We start from the raw sequence: 14,034 nt of genomic DNA, 5'->3' as shown, positions 1-14,034 counted from the left end.
ATACCTCATGTCATGTGCAAAGTTTCATTACAATCCAACCCGTAGTTTTAAAATGAGAACGGAACTCAGTTTGTATAGGAAGGTGAAATTCGGCCAAGCTTACCGGGGACTCTTAAGAGCAGAATAAATAGGCTAAATAAATGAATAATGCATACATGGAATAAACATTTTAGCTCTTGGTAGTTCACATGGCCTACCATTACAGAAATTTGCTTCCTTGTGGGATATAAAATTTACTTTTCATTTCTCATGCTCTGAAAAAGGGTCATTGTTGTTCTAAAAGGTGTGCAGAAAACGATACGTGTCTGCACTAGAGCATTTTACGTTCAAAGTACGTTTTTTTTTTACGATAAGCAATTAAAATTTGAGTTTAAATGGACTGGTTATACAATTTCCATTCTGATATTTTGACTCTCCATTCCATAAATAGAGACACTTTTGCCTAAATTGTTAACTGAAGGTACCCTTAAAAAAATACTATAAAAAATTATAGTTGGTCATGTTTTATAAACAAGTAATTGTCAAAAAAATATTTTTGTGACACACACTTTTATTGCTGACTGTACTTCTCGTTTGCATGTCTATCGAGTACTTCTTGAGACCTTTAAATGAGCCTAAACTTGATGTGTTTGTGTTTTTCCATCGAGGAGTTCCTTTGGCTACCTACCGGCTGCATCATCAGAACAGCTCCATGTTAGCATATTATTGGATTGTCACCGGAATTACGACAGGACTCCAAATTTCAACTGAATCAGATACCGGGAAGTGGTTCAAATGTTAGTTACAAGATTTGAAGCACTATATATATATAGTGCTTCAAATCAAAGCTTCAATGCAAAGCAATGCAATTTAGCTTTATATACAAAGGTAGGTATATAAAGCTAAATAAAAGTGTGTAAAAACACATGTATTTTACATTCCTCGTATTCGAAATGAAAAGTAGAGTGTTTAACTCGGGTGAAAGGCATCATTAAAGCCTCGGATTATTGGCGCTCTCACTTCGTTCGATCGCCAAAATACCTCGGCAGAAATGAGTGCCTTTCATCCCTTGGTTAACAATCTACTATATCTAACCTAGTGATTATGTTCTGATAATTCAATGCAAATATCACTAATTATAGGCATATGGGATATTCTACGAGAATGTCACTTACGAAATGCTTTTGCCTTGTATGGCAGCTAATTAAACACATAAATATTATAGGGACATTCTTACACAGATTGACTAAGTCCCACGGTAAGCCCAAGGAGGCTTGTGTTATGGGTACTCAGACAACGATATATATAATCAAAGATAGATATAACTCCGTAATAGATGGATACAGTCTAAGGAAAAAACGTGCCTCGAAATTCAAGAAAATTTGATTCTCGTTCAGAGGGCGCTACTAGTTTTGGCCTACAGTCGTATAGATGGCGTTGACCGTTTCGTTTGTTATTTAACAATTTTAACGCATATCAGTGAAAGAACATGGGTCAAAATCATAAAAATAATTAATGCAAATAAAAAAAATCGTTTATCTATATTTAAATACATTCTATCGTATATTTATAAATCTTCATTTTTAGTTTTAAAGTGTGTCGACAGATGGCAGTGAATTTACTGGGGTTACAAAATTTACTATGACAGTACCGCTCTAGTATAAGTTACTCTATGATATAATATATAAATACTTATATACATAGAAAACATCCATGACTCAGGAACAAATATCTGTGCTCATCACACAAATAAATGCCCTGACCGGGATTCGAACCCAGGACCATCGGCTTCACAGGCAGGGTCACTACCCACTACTCCCACTAGGCCAGACCGGTCGACAAAACAAATCCAATCTGATCAAATCAAATTCAATCAAATCCGTAAAGTTCAAGGATATACATACATATACATATATATAATCACGCCTATTTCCCGGAGGGGTAGGCAGAGACCACGGATTTCCACTTGCTACGATCCTGACATACCTCTTTCGCTTCCTTCACTTTCATAACATTCCTCATACACGCTCGCCGGTTTAGGGTGCTCTTGACCTGGCCTTTCTTCAGGATTTCCCCGATCTGATCAGAGAAAGTCCGCCGAGGTCTGCCCCTTCCAACTCCCGTTTCTACCTCTCCCATATATACTTAGTTCAAGGATATACTGCCAATATATAAACTATTAGAAGAACGGCGTTTCATAACTAGGGTTGCCACCTTTTTTCTATACACACATAGTATTTTTGTCAAAATATTGTATTTACTCAGAAAAAAAAAAATAAGACGCCGATGTGAGGCGAATTAAAAATCCAATTGGCATATGATGTGATATCGGTGAGATTTGTATAACCGTTTCTTGAGTTATGAAAATATAGTATTTTTCGTACTATATTGTTTTTGTATAATATATAGTACAATTGACTAAAATATAGTACGATACTATATATTATAGTATGGGTGGCAACCCTATTCATAAGGGACATTCTCGTGGAATGCACAGATTAAGGATTAGAATAATAGTTTTAACCAGAAACATTACATATAATATAGACTTTGGAATGTAATACCATACAAGGGACAATATGATGCAATAGAATACCTACCATATTGAGTAATAAGTAAACAACAATTTGACACCTTTCACATGTAGACCTCCCAAGTATCTAAGATAACTAAGATAGATGGATACAGTCTAAGGAAAAAACGTGCCTCGAAAATCAAGAAAATTTGATTCTCGTTCAGAGGGCGCTACTAGCTTTGGCCAACTGTCGTATAGATGGCGTCGACGGTTTCGTTTGTTATTTAACAATTTTAACGCATATCAGTGAAATGACATGGGTCAAAATCATAAAAATAATTAATGCAAATAAAAAAATCATTTATCTATATTTAAATACATTTTATCGTATTTTTATAAATATTTATTTTTAGTTTTAAAGTGTGTCGACAGATGGCAGTGAATTTACTGGGGTTACAAAATTTACTATGACAGTACCGCTCTAGTATAAGTTACTCTATGTTAGTATATACGCTGGCTAAAAAGAAAGTACATTCCCATTGAAGTAAAAAAAAAAAAAAATGTTTTAAGACAAAATGGCGAAAAATTTGGAAAAGTTGATGATTTTTAGTAATTTAGTCAGGTTTTTTCGGGGTTTGCAATTATTCTATATTTAAAATATACTTAATAATTTTATAATTGTATTGTTCTAATTGTAAATAATTTTTGAATATGACGATGTACAATTACTACAAATAAAATATATTCTATTCTAATATTATAAATAGTGTAAATTTCTAATGGTAGTAAGTTTTTTCATATCTTTTACCAATAATTGTATATTTACATAAATTATTATTTACCCTACATAAAGTCTAATTCTAGCACTGATTAGCTGTGAAAATCAATTTTAATTTTTTTTAAATTATTTTTCCCAGAATTAGTAAACAATTATGTTACATATATACTTATAGGTATTAACCTAGTAAAACCCAGGGCAATTTTTGCGCATTTTGAATTTGAAACTTTCTTTTATTTCTATATGAGTTCAAAACTCAAATTTAATTTGTACTTGTAAGTACACGGGGACTAAATATGAGGTTAATTTCAGGCAAAAAGAAAAAATCATCCATTTAAGGGATGGTTACCGAGTGGGACCCACGGAACACCATAGATGGTGCTGGCCGGAGTGCAGGCAGGCCGAAAAGGAGATGGCGGGACAACTTGGATGCATTTTATCCGGACTGGTGGGAAATTTCAAACGACAGGGTCGAGTGGAGGAAATGAGGGGAGGCCTTTGCCCAGCAGTGCGACACTAAACCAGGCTAATAAAATATTATCTAAATTATGCTTGTTATATTTTTAATCGTGCTCGTGGAATATTACTCAATGTTATTGTTAAATTCAACTTTAAATTCAAAATACCTAATAATTGTACTTTTTTTTTTCGGAGCTAAGGAATTTTGTATTAACTATAAGTGGAAACTCTTTTGGCCTATGTTCTTACTATATCTTTTACCTTATTGTATTATTATGTGCTGTATGTTTCCCAAATAAATAAATATAAAAATAAATTTAAGGGATAAACAATTTGTTATTACATGTTCATACAGTTCATAACCACATCAGGTGGGCCATATGCTTGATTGCCACTGAAGTGGTATAAAAAAAACACTCGTTTCAATTACACCATCCGGCACCCAACATTTCATCACTAAAACACAGAAGATTCATCACAGTAGTTCAAAAAATGCCACACTATAATTTGCCCATCTACTCGATATACTGGAGGCCCCCCGGAAGACCTGATAAAACTGAACGACGAAGCTATCAAGTGGATTAATTCTCTGGAGTTAGATTTATGATTTCTCTGTATCTGTATATATTAACATAATGCCATACGATTAAATAAATAAACACTAATTACTTTTATAATTAAACTTTACTTTTAACATATCTGGGACTCTACTTTGTTTTGAGGAAAAAGTGACATGAATACGAAGTACCTACGCATTGTATACAGTTTGTAAATTAATAGAAATACTTACATTATGGCAGTCGCTATTTATTCCATTCATAATTACAGAAAAGCTTCAGTTATGCATGACGATATCCATCAACAAAAACATCACATGCAAGTAACACTGCTATAAAGTACGTAAAATCGTTTGCAATTGTAGCAATAACATCGTTATAGCTTGTAGCATTATTGAAACAATAACAGGGATGTTTCTTTCTATACAATATTCAAAATTGAATATTTTAGTTTAGTTTATGCCACATTTTAATTCGAACGAAAAGAGCTTTCGTTTCGCTATAAGATAGTTGTAAAATGACATGACAATGACACTGACGTTGACGTCACAAGCGTTGACAGTGACACTTTAAGTGCGTTCCGATACTTTGCCCAAGCCTAATCGAGAGAGCTTCGTTCGTTAGTTCGTGTACAGCCTGGCAAAATAGACCTGTACCAATAACTTCTGAGGTTATAAGAATATTAATGTTGCTTATTTTTTATATATAGTTTCCAGAGCATATACTAAACCTAAAAATAATATTTTGTGTCATCCTAGGTATTTGCTTAGGTAGAAATTTAGGTATTTCTTTTTTCAATCAGCATTCTGTAAAAAAAATATTAGAGACGAAATTCTTTGTTTCCCTGTAAAGGCAAAGTGGCTTCCGACGTACACACGCATTTTGTGTCATTTTCATCCACGGGTATAATGGCATTTAATAAATACCTAATATTGATCCTAAAACGCCTAAAAAAATATTAGAGTCGGTAAGTGAAGTGTTGTACTTTACAGAACATTGTTATATGTTATTCAAACAAATCTGTGTCAAATTCATCCACCGCTTTTATTTAAAAAAATTTTTTTTCTAATTAACACCCTGTATCTGCCACAAAAAAAAATTCATATTATTAAGTTTACGTCTACAATATTATAATACCACATTGAGACATCATTCATAATTTGGGTCATTTTGATCCACGGTTTTTTTACTATCTGGCAAAATAAAACTCAATTGAGCAAGAAGGGCGAGCGCGGGGAAGGGTACCTACGCGGGTGGGGTGCTTATTATACTTGCCGCAATATCAGCTTGCGACTGAGATCTTAATACTATCTCCTTTACCCTTGTTAAGACCAACCAAGAGTGAAAGAGATGGCATTATGAGCTGTCTCGCCACTTAGTTTTGCGATACAGTGTATTTATTTCATTCGGAGGCATAATTACATTGTCTTATCAATCTTACCGTAGTAGGTATATAAATATAATTAAAAATAAACTGTAGGCTGCACTCCTCATACTGACCAACATTTGTGACGTTCTTAAGCAAAAGGTACCACTTTCTCTGACAGGTTATTTGCGTTATTTGTATAAAGATATAATCAAATTTCGTCTTTATGGTAAACGACAAAGTGGTACCTACCTTTTGATTGAGAATGTCACATCAGCGACTTAAAAATTACTTTTGTTTCGATTTTTAGTAGACTTTTTAAGTTTATTTTAAGACGCAATTTATTGTGATTTTTGTTATGTTTAAGCGTGGCAAGCAACATTAATTACAATGATGATGATGTTCATTAAATACAATATTTTTTCATACTATACTGAACTGTCACCCTATACATGAGAATGAACAGCGCCCTCTTGACAATGATCATATATTACTGGTCAGGCTTTAATATGTGTCATAATTTAGTAAAGTCCCCTTTGTGGATTCTAAGTTTCCAAGTTACAGCAGTTTAGTGAAAGCGTTTTTTTTTAATATAAATTAAGGGTTGAATAAAGAGGAAAGAAAATTTGATTATTTTTGCGCTACGACGCACGGTTTAGGAGATACAGCCCTATAACGTTTTTTTAATTGTTTTTTTTCTTTTTTTCTTTTTTACATTGTGTTTTTTGTATATTACTTTGGGGTTTCATAAAGGGGAACGAAAATTTAATTATTTTTGCGCTACGACGCATGGTTTAGGAGATCAAGCCCTATAAAAAAAATCTCTTTTTTTTGCGTTTTTTTTGTATAAATTAATGGTTACATAAAGGGGACCGAAAAGTTGATTATTTTTGCGCTACGACGCACGGTTTAGGAGATTCAGCCCTATATAGATTTTTTCTTTTTCTTTTTTACGTTTTTAAATCTTAATTAAGGGCTTCTTAAGGGGAACGAAAATTTGATTAGTTTTCGCTACCATGCACGGTTTAGGAGATACATCCCTAAAGTTTTTTTTGTTATTTTTGTTTCTTTTTTTTGTCATTGCGTTTTTTGTTATTACTTTGGAGTTTCATAAAAGGCAACGAAAATTTTATTATTTTTGCGCAACGACACACGGTTTCGGAGACTGTTTTTAAATCTTAATTAGGGGCTTCTTAAAGGGGAACGGATATTGATTATTTTTGCGCTACGATGCACGGTTTAGGAGATACAGCCCTATAAAGTTTTTTTGTTATTTTTTTTCTTTTTTTATTCTTGTGTTTTTGTATATTATTTTGGGGCTTCATAAAGGGGAACGAAAATTTTATTATGTTTGCGCTACGACGCATGGTTTAGGAGATACAGCCCTATAAAGATTTTTTTTTTTAATTTTGCGTTTTTTTAAATATAAATTATGGGTTGCATAAAGGGGAACGAAAATTTTATTGTTTTTGCGGTACCACGCACGGTTTAGGAGATACAGCTCTATAGTTTTTTTTTCCTGGTTTTTTTTTTTGTTTTTTTTTTTAAGTATTAATTACGGGTTTCTTAAAGGGGTTTTTTTAATTATTTTTGCGCTACGACGCATGGTTTAAGAGATACAGCCCTATAATGTTTTTTTTTTAATTTTGCGTTTTTTTAAATATAAATTATGGGTTGCATAAAGGGGAACGAAAATTTTATTATTTTTGCGCTACGACGCATGGTTTAGGAGATACAGCCCTATAAAGATTTTTTTTTTAAATTTAGCGTAGGAGATATTATATCTATATATATATATATATATATATATAGCTATAATAGCTCTATAAAGTTTTTTTCCTGGTTTTTTTTAAAGTTTTAATTAAGGGTTTCTTAAGGGGAACGAAAATTTGATTATTTTTGTGCTACGATGCACGGTTTAAGAGATGCAGCCCTATAAAGATTTTTTTGTTGTTTTTTTTTTCATTGTGTTTTTGTATATTACTTTGGGGTTCCGTAGGGGGGAACGAAAATGTTGTTATTTTTGCGCTACCACACACGGTTTAGGAGATATAGCTCTATAAAGATTTTTTCCTGTTTTTTTTTTTTGTTTTTTTTTTAAGTATTAATTAAGGGTTTCTTAAAGGGGAACGAAAAATTGATTATTTTTGCGCTACGATGCACGATTTAGGAGATGCAGCCCTATAAAGAATTTTTTTATTTATTTTTTATTGTGTTTTTGTATATTAGTTTGGGGGTCCACAAAGGGGAACGAAAATTTGATTATTTTTGCGCTACGACGGTTTAGGAGATACAGCCCTATAAAGTTTTTTTGTTTTTTTTTTTCATTGTGTTTTTTGTATATTACTTTGAGGTTCCGTAAAGGGGAACGAAAATTTTATTATTTTTGCGCTACGACGCACGGTTTAGGAGATACAGCCCTAAAATGATTTTTTCCTCTTTTTCTTTTTTGCGTTTTTCAATCTTAATTAGGGGCTTAAAAAGGGGTTTTTTTTTTTAAATTATTTTTGCGCTACGATGCACGGTTTAGGAGATACAGCCCTAAAATGATTTTTTCCTCTTTTTCTTTTTTGCGTTTTTCAATCTTAATTAGGGGTTTAAAAAGGGGTTTTTTTTAAATTATTATTATTTTTGATTAGTTTTCGCTACCATGCACGGTGTTGGAGATACAGCCCTATAAAGTTTTTTTGTTATTTTTTTCCTTTTTTTCATTGTGTTTTTAGTATATTACTTTGGAGCTTCATAAAGGGGAACAAAATTTTTATTATTTTTAAGATGGTTTAAGAGATACAGCCCTATAATGATTTTTTTATTTTTTTTTGCGTTTTTTTTTAAATATAAATTATGGGTTGCATAAAGGGGAACGAAACTTTTATTATTTTTGCGCCACCACGCACGGTTTAGGAGATATTATATCTATATATATAGCTATAATAGCTCTATAAAGTTTTTTTCCTGGTTTTTTTTAAAGTTTTAATTAAGGGTTTCTTAAGGGGAACGAAAATTTGATTATTTTTGTGTTACGATGCACGGTTTAGGAGATGCAGCCCTATAAAGATTTTTTTGTTGTTTTTTTTTCATTGTGTTTTTTTGTATATTACTTTGGGGTTCCGTATAGGGGAACGAAAATTTTGTTATTTTTGCGCTACCACGCACGGTTTAGGAGATATAGCTCTATAAAGATTTTTTCCTGTTTTTTTTTGTTTTTTTTTTAAAGTATTAATTAAGGGTTTCTTAAAAGGGAACGAAAAATTGATTATTTTTGCGCTACGATGCACGATTTAGGAGATGCAGCCCTATAAATATTTTTTATTGTTTTTTTTTTTCATTGTGTTTTTTGTATATTAGTTAGGGGTTCCATAAAGGGGAACGAAAATGTGATTATTTTTGCGCTACGACGGTTTAGGAGATACAGCCCTAAAAAGTTTTTTTTGTTTTTTTTTATTGCGTTTTTTTTAAATATAAATTAATGGTTACATAAACGGGACCGAAACGTTTATTTTTGCGCTACGACGCACGGTTTAGGAGATACAGCCCTATAAAGATTTTTTCCTCTTTTTTTCTTTTTTGCGTTTTTAAATCTTAATTAGGGGCTTCTTAAAGGGGAGCGAAAATTTGATTATTTTTGCGCTACGATGCACGATTTAGGAGATACAGCTAATACAGCCCTATAAAGATTTTGTTTCTTTTTTTCATTGTATTTTTCATGTATTACTTTTGGGTTACATAAAGGGGAACGAATATTTTATTATTTTTGCGCTACGACGCATGGTTTAGGAGATACAGTCCTATATTTTTTTTTACAATGCATGTGCTCGAAAAGTGCGTTTCCTACGGAGCCATATCGTGCGCAAAGTACTGCTTTTCCGCACTAGTGCTTTTTGTTTTCAATTTTTTTTTACAGTACATATGGTGCTACTTTCTCGCACTAGTGCGGAAAAGAGCACTTACCGTGCATATGTCGAAAGTTTAAAGGGCCATATGTACTGTAAAACGTACGATACACGTGCGAATAGGTAATTCGCAACTCGTGTCGATTTAAAACACTCCTTTTAATAACTAAACTTATTTGCCATGATATATTTTTTTATTTACTCGCACAATGCATAGTAAAACATTGTATGATACACGTGCGTAAAGATGATTTCCGCACTTGTTGCATAAATAGCAATTTTTTTTATCAAAGAATGAAAGAAAGTCACGGTATTAATAACCAAATTTTACTTTAGTGGTACCTTTTCCCTATCACTGTCACAAATGTATGTGGCGTTCACTTAAACGCGATATTTTTAAGATTTCCCTGCGCAATGTTGCCAGCTCGCTCGCAAATCAAACATGTACTTACAGATCTTTTGCATAATGGTGACATTGTACAATATCTATAAGTTTTAAATAGGTAAAAGATAATTCGACGCATTCTTTGCTTGCTTGTTGCTTGTTGTTGTGTTGTTTGCGTAACTTCTTTGAATAAGTTGCGTTAATTTGGCGCACAGGCGAAGTAAACATGCGTTGCGTACGGCAAGGTCACGCCGCGGCCCCACCCTGCACGGCCTCCGTTGCCCATTCAGACCGCCCGCTAGCTTCGTTTGAACGCAAATAATATTTTTGTAATATTTGTTTATGCAGTGGATGCAAGTGACACAAATTCATACATCTTATTTATCCCGCATTTCAAATTAATAAGATGTAAACTCTAATATCTTTAATATTCTTTTGTAACGGTGACAGCCTGTTACAACAAAATCATCAAATATCTTATGAAGCTATGCCTTAATAAGACACAAAATCATTTAATGGACCTATTTAAACGATTAAATTCGACCTAAGTAATTTTTTTTAACTCTAATTTTTTTTTGTGTCATTTAGAATATTATGACATAGTATCAGATTGCAGTGGACGTAATTGACACAAACTATGTTTTCACACTAAAAACACTATCCTAAATGCAACACAGTTACATTTTTTCTCTCGAATATTTTTTTCTCCAAAATAATTCAAAATAAAAAATAATTACTACAAAATAACAAATTACTAGAAAAGCAAATTATATATATGACACAAAACAAAATGTAAGATTTACATCTTAACAAAGTATTCATAAGCGAAAACAGAATTGACTTTAATATTTTTATAACCTAGGGGTCAAAATATAGCCAGCGGTACAGGTCTAAAAAGAGTAGAAATTAAAAAGTGGAAACACTGTAGTGTCGTCCCGTTTTTCTTAGATTGATTTGAAAGGGATGACACTACAGTGTTGCCACTTTTTAATTTCTACTCTTTTTTGCCAGACTGTATTTGCTTCTCTTTCGCCAGTATATCTCGCTCGAACATGCAAGAGTATATTGATTAGGTTATACCAAGATAAGTGCAACATTTTTTATAGCTACGAGTAAGTGCAAGACTTGCACTGCAAGTGCAACTGTTAAGGCCGTAACACACCATCGCAACGCACCGCGACCCTGGAGCAGTTCTAGGAATAGGTAGTACTGGCGTGAGCTTCCACACTATCGCACCGAATGCGATCCTACCTTCTGTCTGTCTGATTGTCCGTCTGTCACCTGGCTGTATCTCATGAACCGTGATAGCTAGACAGTTGAATTTTTCACAGATGATGTATTTCTGTTGCCGCTATAACAACAAATACTAAAAACAGAATAAAATAAATATTTAAGTGGGGCTCCAAGTGATTTTTGCTGTTATTTTTTGCGTAATGGTACGGAACCCTTAGTGCGCGAGTCCGACTCGCACTTGGCCGGGTTTTTTTTTAAATTGAAGTATAGTTACCCACCAAGGAGCAAAGTAGGACGATTTTACGGTACTTATATTTATTTGTTTATTTTATGTACAGTCAGTAACAAGTAAAAGTAAGCGGGGGAAGCGTTCAAAATGATGTATCCACCGTTTTATTGTCTTTGCTGTCTGTGCCTTTATCCGTGACGACAAATTGCGTTCGGAGCACTCTGCGTCAGTCAGTACGGTCGACATTCACACCGATATACCTACTCCTACTCCATCCATTAAGCCTTTGGTTAAGCCTGACCAGGAATATATGATCATTATGATCACGCGCCATGTTGCGGAATTTCACTGGAACTATGTTTTTCATCCTATACTGAACTGTCAGTGTCACCCTATACTTCAGAATAACAGCGCCCTCTTGATAATGATCATATATTACTGGTCAGGCTCAGGCTTTACTTTTTTAACCCTCTACGCAAAAAGAGGGGTGTTATATGTCTGTATGTCTGTGGTATCGTAGCTCGCAAACGGATGGACCGATTTTGATGCAGTTTTTGTTTACGTGAAAACGAGTATCCCTGTGCTGTGGTGGTTATTAGCTATGTTTGATAGAAATTGATCCAGCACTTTGAAGAGTATCAGCTCTTTTTCAATGGCATTTTTGGCATTAAATATATTTGTTTGGCATAATATATAGCGTAGGCCATTTTTATTTTTAGTTCTATAGTTATATATTGTATGCTTAAGAGTCTCCGGCAAGCTCGGCCGAATTTCACCTTCCCATACAAACGGAGTTTCGTTCTCATTTTAAAACTTCGTGTTGGATTGTAATACAACTTTGCACATACAATGACATGAGGTATATCTAGGTCTATAATTAGTTTATATAGCTTCAGTTTATAAAACAAATGATAAAGAACAAAAACAAGTTTTGTATGAAAAATTTAAATTCGCTGTATTTTTTTACTATTTGTATCTGAAGCTACATAAACTAGTTTATTTAACTAGTAATTAGTTAATTACAGACCTAGATATACCTTTTGCTATTTTAAGTACAAAGTTTCAGAGCAATATAGCTAGTCGTTTTGAAATGAGAGCGTAACTACGTTTGTATGGAGAACCGAGCTTGCCAGGGACTTAACCTCCTAAGACCCCGCGTACAAATTTTTGTACATATTCCAAAATCGAAAAATATTTTGAACTTTTGTTTAGTAACTAAGGGTTCCAAATTCAAAAACAAAACAAAAGCTTCTGGGTCTCAGGAGGTATTAAAAACCGGCCAAGTGCGAGTCGGACTCGCGCACGAAGGGTTCCGTACCATTACGGAAAAAAACAGCAAAAAATGACGTTTGTTGTATGGGAGCCCCATTTAAATATTTATATTATTCTGTTTTAGCGGCAACAGAAATACATCATCTGTGAAAATTTCAACTGTCTATCTATCACGGTTTATGAGATACAGCCTGGTGAAAGACAGACAGACGGATAGTCGGACAGCGGAGTCTTAGTAATAGGGTCCCGTTTTTACCCTTTGGGTACGGAACTCTAAAAATGACCCAGTTAACGGTGTGATAGGCAGCCCCCGGCGTGTAAAATGACACATACTCCATACATTGTGCTACCTTCCTGTGTTTCTGCATTTTGCATTTGAAAAGTTTAGATGCGATTTTTACGGGAATGTGATAAAGGAAATGTTACATTTCTATTCCCAACATTGTCATATTGCTTTAGCTTTTATTATTTTACCGATTGAAACAGGGAGGTGTTTTTAGAGTGTAAAATTGTTACTCATATCTCACACTAAATACTACTCAAAGTTGAAAGGCAGTAACTGTATGCATATAATCATCCCAAACATACCTACTACATTTTTAGGGTTCCGTACCCAAAGGGTAAAAACGGGACCCTATTACTAAGACTCCGCTGTCCGTCTGTCCGTCCGTCTGTCCGTCTGTCTGTCTGTCACCAGGCTGTATCTCGTGATCTGTGATAGCTAGACAGCTGAAATTTTCACAGATGATGTATTTCGGTTGCCGCTATAACAACAAATACTAAAAACAGAATAAAATAGAGATTTAAGTGGGGCTCCCATACAACAAACATGATTTTTGACCGAAGTTAAGCAACGTCGGGCGGGGTCAGTACTTGGATGGGTGACCGTTTTTATAGTTAATGGTACGGAACCCTTCGTGTGTGAGTCCGACTCGCACTTGGCCGGTTTTTCTTTTGATTGACAGAACAAGATACGAGATGGATGAGTTTTTTTCAAAGTTGTTACGATATAGGTATCATGGTCTATAGTACACATTTTCGTCTCTAAAAATTACTAGCTTTTGCTCGCGACTTCGTCTGCGTGGACTTAGTAGCAGCAGCTAAAGTAAGTATAGCGCCTGGAAAAATTCTCATAGCAATCATTCAGTTTGAGCATATTATGCACACAAATTAGCAGGCACTTCATTAATTATCTCAATTCCACCCCGCTTTTTACTTTCTTAAGGGATGATTTTCGGGATAAAAACTGTCCTATGTCCTTCTCAGGGACTCAACCTATCTCTATACCAAATTTCATCTAAATAGATTCAGCGGTTTAAGCGTGAAGGGGGAATACACAGGCAGAAAGACAGACAGACAGACTTTCGC

General features: G+C 34.0%; 1 protein-coding gene across 1 annotated transcript in view; it reads right to left on the bottom strand.

Annotated features, from left to right (window-relative positions):
* LOC134752803 (uncharacterized) overlaps positions 1–4,650 on the bottom strand; it is a 31,120-nt gene extending 26,470 nt beyond the window's left edge. The window contains exon 1 of the mRNA XM_063688533.1: positions 4,522–4,650. Within this exon, the coding sequence (XP_063544603.1) occupies positions 4,522–4,523 (2 nt within the window). The 5' untranslated portion in view covers positions 4,524–4,650. The remainder of the gene's footprint in view (positions 1–4,521) is intronic.
* Positions 4,651–14,034: the final 9,384 nt, after the last annotated feature.

The sequence above is a fragment of the Cydia strobilella genome, chromosome 25 (genome assembly GCF_947568885.1).
Source record: "Cydia strobilella chromosome 25, ilCydStro3.1, whole genome shotgun sequence".
NCBI classification, from domain to species: domain Eukaryota; kingdom Metazoa; phylum Arthropoda; class Insecta; order Lepidoptera; family Tortricidae; genus Cydia; species Cydia strobilella.
Note: the sequence above shows the minus strand (reverse complement) of the source record. Positions and strands in the feature narration are given on the sequence as shown.